The sequence below is a fragment of the Scyliorhinus canicula genome, chromosome 4 (genome assembly GCF_902713615.1).
Source record: "Scyliorhinus canicula chromosome 4, sScyCan1.1, whole genome shotgun sequence".
Classification (NCBI taxonomy): Eukaryota; Metazoa; Chordata; class Chondrichthyes; order Carcharhiniformes; family Scyliorhinidae; genus Scyliorhinus; species Scyliorhinus canicula.
Genome location: NC_052149.1, coordinates 190,272,399 through 190,279,547, shown reverse-complemented (window position 1 = coordinate 190,279,547; position 7,149 = coordinate 190,272,399). Strand labels below are relative to the sequence as shown.

At 37.9% G+C, this 7,149-nt stretch overlaps 1 protein-coding gene across 1 annotated transcript; it reads right to left on the bottom strand.

Moving 5' to 3' along the window:
- Nucleotides 1–712: 712 nt before the first annotated feature.
- LOC119965248 (C-X-C motif chemokine 10-like) lies at nucleotides 713–2,576 on the bottom strand. Its single transcript, XM_038795734.1, has 4 exons — nucleotides 2,439–2,576; nucleotides 2,126–2,255; nucleotides 1,958–2,038; nucleotides 713–1,460 (listed from the first exon to the last, which is right to left on the bottom strand). The coding sequence occupies exons 1-4, from the start codon at nucleotides 2,500–2,502 to the stop codon at nucleotides 1,433–1,435; spliced, it is 303 nt and encodes a 100-aa protein (XP_038651662.1). The 5' UTR covers nucleotides 2,503–2,576; the 3' UTR covers nucleotides 713–1,432.
- Between the last annotated feature and the right edge of the window lie 4,573 nt (nucleotides 2,577–7,149).

The window sequence follows — 7,149 nt, the reverse complement described above, 5'->3', positions numbered from 1 at the left end:
AACAGCCCTTAGGAAATTCACAGGACAGGCACAGAAATTAAAGCCATTTATATTTCTGCTTAGTTACTCCATTTGAGAGCATTTCCAACACCATCCACTTAATTATTGAGAGCCACCTCAGCCATTGTTCTATGATACTATGCCAGTAGTTATGATTTTTCTATCAAGATCACCCATGCTTCACTGAAGGGGGAAATCCATGGGCATCAACTACATTCAGTAACTCACGACTGCAAAACATGAGATCTTGACTTTCAAAATTCCAGCTCTTAAAGTTTTTTTATTTTAATTAAGGCACCGTATTTATTCTATATAGTTTAACTTTTCAAAAGAGTATAAGGGGGCTGGTTTAGCTCACCAGGCTAAATCGCTGGCTTTTAAAGCAAACCAAGCAGGCCAGCAGCACGGTTCAATTCCCGTACCAGCCTCCCCGAACAGGCGCTGGAATGTGGCGACTAGGGGCTTTTCACAGTAACTTCATTGAAGCCTACTCGTGACAATAAGCGATTTTCATTTAGGGGCTGGTTTAGCTCACCAGGCTAAATCGCTGGCTTTTAAAGCAGACCAAGCAGGCCAGCAGCACGGTTCGATTCCCGTACCAGCCTCCCCGGACAGGCGCCAGAATGTGGCGACTAGGGGCTTTTCACAGTAACTTAATTGAAGCCTACGCGTGACAATAAGCTATTTTCATTTTTCATTTCAATTACAATACTCTTTTTTTTTTTTAATGATCATTTTATTCAATAGGTGAACACATTAAACAATACTACATTTGGAACATGAAAATGTGATTTCATTACTGTGCCCATCGTTCAATTCAAACTTTGATTTCTGAATGATCACAAATTAATTTAGTACATGCAAGCAATGCAGTCACTGATTTTTAAAATGGTTTAATTACAGTTATATAGCAATTACAGAAATATAGATTTTTTTTCAAAAATTATTTTAAAAAATTCCACTCATGATTTGACTTGATATAATTAATTAAACAAGTGATAAGTTGACAGTACAAAGGAATGTATCTCAGGAACATTCACAGAGCAATCCTCTTATGATAAACACGTAAATAATAATAGATAGAATTTTGACAATGAATTGATGTTGTTTTGCTTTAACAAACAATAATACCATCAACTATTATCTAACATAGCTTATTTGAGCAGAAAATAGCATAATTAATTTTGTTTCTAATTAATTAACTTGACAAATAATCTAGAAGAAAATATGCTTAGATGAGACATTGCAGATAACTTTGTTAGCTATTATTTGTAAGGGCTACAATCCCGAGACCATAATTGTAAATTTGATTTCATTCGCTTAAAAACTGTCAATCTTAAAACATCAGCTTTGCAATTCTTTACAAATGAGAAAATAATGGTTCATCTAGCTAATTTCTTCAGTTTCCTCGTTTCAGCAGTATTCACTTTTGTCAGTTCTCTTTTGTAGTTCTCTTCATGCTGTAGAGATGATTTTTTTTATTGTAAATATGAGCAGTCATGAAAAGTTGAGTAAATTAAAATTTTTGCTTTCGAAAAACCTATTTTGCTATTTTATTTTAAATTTAACTTTAACCCGAGGCTATTTTTTAAAGTCAATTTATCATCACCAGTTGATTAGAAAAGTTCTGTATAGGTGTCAATGGACAAATAGCTGGCACCTCTGCCAGTATGATTTAGAACATCTGCACCTATTTTTATTTGTGCAGTACAAGTAAACTATTATGTCCCGATTATAAAGCGCAGCTTTTATATTTAGCGCCTGTATAGATTATATAACTGTTCATCTTGTCAAGTCAGAAACAAGGTAAAGGTTTATAGCCTATCCTTGGAGCTATGCTACTGCCCGCAAACTGGTGAACAATTTAGTGCCACCATAAAGTCATATTCATTTTTCATAAATTTCTGCAAGAAGCTTTAAAAATGTAAAATGAGGAGTGAATATATATTTACTGTACCTCTCCATATAGTTAATGATATTCTTTCCAATTTCAGACTCCGGGTTCAAACAGGTTCTTCTACCATTTCTCAAGGTGACACTGCAAGGTGAGGGGCAAGGATAATTAATGAAAGTTTTATTTCATCTTGAATTCATTTTATGGTGAAACAGATAAATGATGGCTTACATGATTTCCACATTTTCACAAAAATTCTGTTTCAACAGGATTTTAACATTGCTCATTTTCATTGAAGAGTGTAACCCGTTTATAGTCTCGATGCATTTACAACGACTCTTGTTAGGCAGGCGAGGTTGAGCTGAAAAAGAAAATAAAAAAGACATTAAATAGCTACTACCGAGTCTTTGTCAACCAAATTCATTCATCTCGAGTAACAGTAATTTTTTCCACCTGAAGTTAGAATCTAGTTTAATGTTTATCAGAACTTTTCAAAATATTTTTTAAAAAGCAGAATACAAAAGTTAAATCCACACCACCTTACCTTCTGCAAATGCCAGACATAAAACAATAAAAGGCAACACATTGAGTAACACTTTGCTGACCATTTTCTGTTAAATCCCTTCTACTTCCTCTTCAGCTTCAGATGTTTTTGGTAATGAGTTGAAACCCAGTAGTTGAGCCTCCTTTTATATAGACTGTGTGGTTACGTTTGCCAAGACAATTAGATAACATCAAATGCTTACGTAATTGGAAATATGCAGTGGGGGCAAATTTCATTTTTGCAATGGAAATTCTATCATAAAATCAAAATTACCTCCATGACTAGGAAAATAGATAGTTTAAAATGAACGTCGATGATGTGATTATTAAATGCATTGTTATTTAAAAGAAATCAATTAAATAAGTTAACATTGAGGTTGGTTATGAGTTTTGTTTAATATTGTCATGTACAAGTTCCAATCCAACAAAAAACTGAACGATGTAATGGCACCCAAGTGATATGTAAAACTATGTGAGCTTAGTTTTGAGTTTATTATTAGATTATGAAACTTAACATTCAAAGAAGTGAGGAGGCAGTGGCATAGTGATAATATCATTCAACTACTAATCCAGAGATCCAGGGTTCTAATACCTCCGTGACTAATGGTGAAATTTGAATTCCGTGAAAACCTAGAACGAAAAGTCTAATGTTGACCATGAAGCCATTGTCAATTGTTGTAAAATCCCAACTGGTTCACTAATGTTTTTAGAGAAGGAAATTGCCATCCTTACCTGGTCTGGCTTACATGTGACTCTAGGTCCAATGTGATTGACTCTAAAATGCCCTCTGAAATGTAGACCAGTTAGGGATGGGTAATATTAAATGCCAGTGAAGCCCATGTCCCCTAAATGATTTTTTAAAAATTTACTCTAATTACTCCAACATGCTTTAATATGGATATATACTGTGTGATGTCGCCTAATTTAAATTTTATGAACTTTTTGAAAAAATTATTTTGGTGAATATTTAACTATAGCTCTTATTCTATCTGCAATGCCAGTCTTTTTATTAACTAGAAAGAGTTTATATCAACTATATCATGGGGTGGAATCTTGTTGCAGTGTTGGGGGTCTCGCCTGCCAGCTGGAGAGTCAGTGAGAGTCCTCCAGTGCATCTTTTTACGAAATTTGTCAAACCACATGCCAATTGGGCAATGGTGGTCCTTACCCTAGAATCAAGACCCTGGATGTGGAATTCCTACCTAGCGAGAACTGCTGGCTAATCTGAGGCTGGCAGCTCTCGTACTCAGCAGCACCACTGAAGAGGCCATGGCTACTGCCAGATGGGCATACTGGGAATCCCAGGTGGCAGAATACTCAGACCTCACAGGTAAGTATTGTGGGGAGGATTTGTATTTTTGCAGGGTTGGGGTGACTGGGAGAGGAGTAGGGGATTCGGAACCAAGAGCAGGGGTTGACTCTGTCTCCCGCCCTTCACCGTCGCAATATCCAATCTCTCAATCTGGTTGCCTTTGGGTGAAGGGCTATTCCCCCACCCCTCAATCTGAGATGACAAGTGGTCTGCACAGTTTCACCTGTTGTGCACACCACATGGTGACAAGTCATTAATTAGCCACTTGTGTGCCTCAATTAGTCGTAAACTAGGAAGGTCGACAATGGACTCTTCCCCTTAATCCACCCCATGGTCCCGCCTCCCCACCACTACAACCAGACCTTGCTTCTGGTGGAGGCAGAAAGGCAGCGGAGTTCAAATTTGTCACCATCTGGACAAGATGAATGTCCTTCCAAGTTTGCGACCAACAAAAGTAGAATATTTCGCCCCATAAAGTGAGCCTTTTAACAAAATTTGTTAAGTACAAAGTTTGACATCTATAAATTATATTTCCTTTGAAAATTATTTTAATGTTGGTTTTAAAAGCTAAGTGCAAACTTTTTAACTAAAAAATATTCAACTAACAAAACAGAACAAAATACGTTCTGAATTTATAATTTGCCGGGACTTAATTACATAACTTCAACTTTAATCGATGGCTTGGTTAAAATTATTTTTATTTTTAGTGATTGTGCATAATGTAATTACATTTTTGGTCACAAATAGCGATCATGTTTGAATTAGAGATAGCATTTTGACCCTCACAGCCAGGGGGCAATAAAGACCTGCTGCAACCAATTTGTGCAAGTTTAAAAAGTTCAAAACATTTATAAGGTCTACACAAACAACAGTTAACGTGCTTTTCAGTGCGATAAAGTATAATGATTTATGCAATTAACATTTTAAAATGTTGACATTTCTGCCTTTGCCTATTTGTTAAAGATGGGTCAAAATAATATCATTAAAAACACATGTAAATGTCTCTACCTAAAATTTATCAGGCTAAGTATAAGCCACTTGGTAGCCAAAATACCCTACGAATGTGCATCTATTCTTTCACTCCATTGATAATGCTTTCAGTTATCCAATTTTCCTTGGTTACACTGAGTCTCTTTGAGTTTTATTTAATGCCATTTGCAAATATTATACATAAAACATGCACTGGCAGTATGTTTTTTCTTTTCGATTAATTAACATTTAGGGTGTTTTGTCTATTCTTTCATGGGGTGTGGGGATTGTTGGCTAGGTGATAGAAATCTAACTTTTTAATATGTAATAAGTTTAAAGGAAGAAATGGTTTAGAAGTAAAATGGTTTATTAAAATTGTTTATTAAAGTCACACATTTCAAACATGACAGTGAAAGCTGCTGAATAGCATGGGAATGATCGGATTAAAATAGGCCAGACCGAAGCAAGGACACATTTTGTTAGTATGACAATCTGAGCAACGTTCCTGGTCCAATTTTCATGGCAACAGATAAAGCTTGGTGGGAAAGCAATATCTCAGTCACACCATATCAAAATTTGATGGTCAGACATTTCAATCGAATTGAATGAACTATAATTATTATGACCCAATCACAACCAGAAAGGAGACAGAACATTGATGATAGCAATTACCTTAAAGCTAGGTGCCGGTTTTGAACAATTCATCCCGGGATCATCTTACTTCATTTCGGAAACTATTTCCTGTGCTTGCTTTGAAAGCTGCCATTTTGTCTATTTCCAACTTCTCTGTATTGTGTATTTTGATTTGAAGAAATTATCACGAACTGTAATCTGTATTGAATTCAACTCAGTCATCTGTATTTGCTTAGACAAAACAAACTTTCTAAAACTGACCTGATCAATAGGTATTTTAAAACTGACTGAATAAAGCTACAATTTACTCCAGGCATGAAGATCTATTTTATGTTGTGTCGAATGATATATGAGTGCGGCAGCACATGGATCTGTATTTGGTTAATATATCTATCATTAGGTCAGTATTTATATTCCCATTCCTAATTGTCCTCAAAGGTGCTGGGCCACCTTCTTGAACCACTGCAGTCCACGTCGTGTAGGTACACCCACAGTGCTGTTAGCGTGGGTGTTCCAGAATTTTGACCTACCTGTTTTCCAGCTCTGTTTGAACATTTCATGTTTCTCCCATCAAATTTCAAACCATTAAGAACATTTCAGAAATCAGCAATTTCTGAAAATATGCATTCACTAGCAGGCACAAAGGACCTGCAGTAAGAGTCTTCTAATACTTTTCAGTAAACCAACAGTGAAGTGCGCAATGTTAGAAATAGATTGGTGCCAAAGATAAAACACAGATGAAAAGCAATTTATTGCAGGAAGCCTATAACACAAACCAGCTTGTTCTCTTTTTGGAAATGGTTGCCAAGTTATTGAGAAGGAAGGATTTGAAAGAGTAGGATCATTTGTATTTGAAAGGAAGTTAAGTGTATAGCTATTCTATTATCTGTATAACATCAGCGAGTCTAACACATTGAAGTGTGTATAATTGCACTTAATACCAATACAGTACCTAAATGAGTATGATGATTACTCAAATGTACAACCTGCTTTTTCAGGTGGCAAAGTGAAATCATTCACTCTTAATCAAGATTTGAAGTTTAGGGGTGAAATTCTCCCAAAAAATGACTAAGTGTCATTTTGGGCAGGAATCACCCTGTAAACCAGGTTGTGATTCACCCACACTTAGTCAGTCTCTTGGTGCTTGTGGAAGTTTTCACTGAAATATCCCACACTTGGATTTTTTCTGGAGTGGGGAACTAAAGATGCCTGCAAGACCAGCTCCTCCGAGTTCGGGGTGCCCAGAGCTCAAAGTTGAGTTGGAGGTTCCTCACAGTCCACACCACAGACATGTGAACAGTAAATTCCCCCACCCCACCGCTGACATGGGCAACAATCCCAACTCTCGACTCTATAGGGGCAATCTCCACACATCACTAAATGACCGTGTCACCAACCATCCCCGCCTGCACAACCACGCAGACACGTGGGTCACCAGCCCCACCCCCATCTATCCTCATAGATCATCCACCCTCGATTATCAGGACTCCCTATGTACACACTTCAGCCCCCCTTCACCTTCTCACCTTTCATACCCCCTTCACATCCCCTTCATACACACCTTTCCCCTCCCCATTCATATCCCTCCTCATTTACACCACCTCCCCATTCACAGGCTCTTCCCATCCATGCCCCCTCCACCCTTCGCAGCCCCCTCCACCCTTCGCAGCCCCCTCCACCCTTCGCAGCCCCCTCCACCCTTCGCAGCCCCCTCCACCCTTCGCAGCCCCCTCCACCCTTCGCAGCCCCCTCCACCCTTCGCAGCCCCCTCCACCCTTCGCAGCCCCCTCCACCCTTC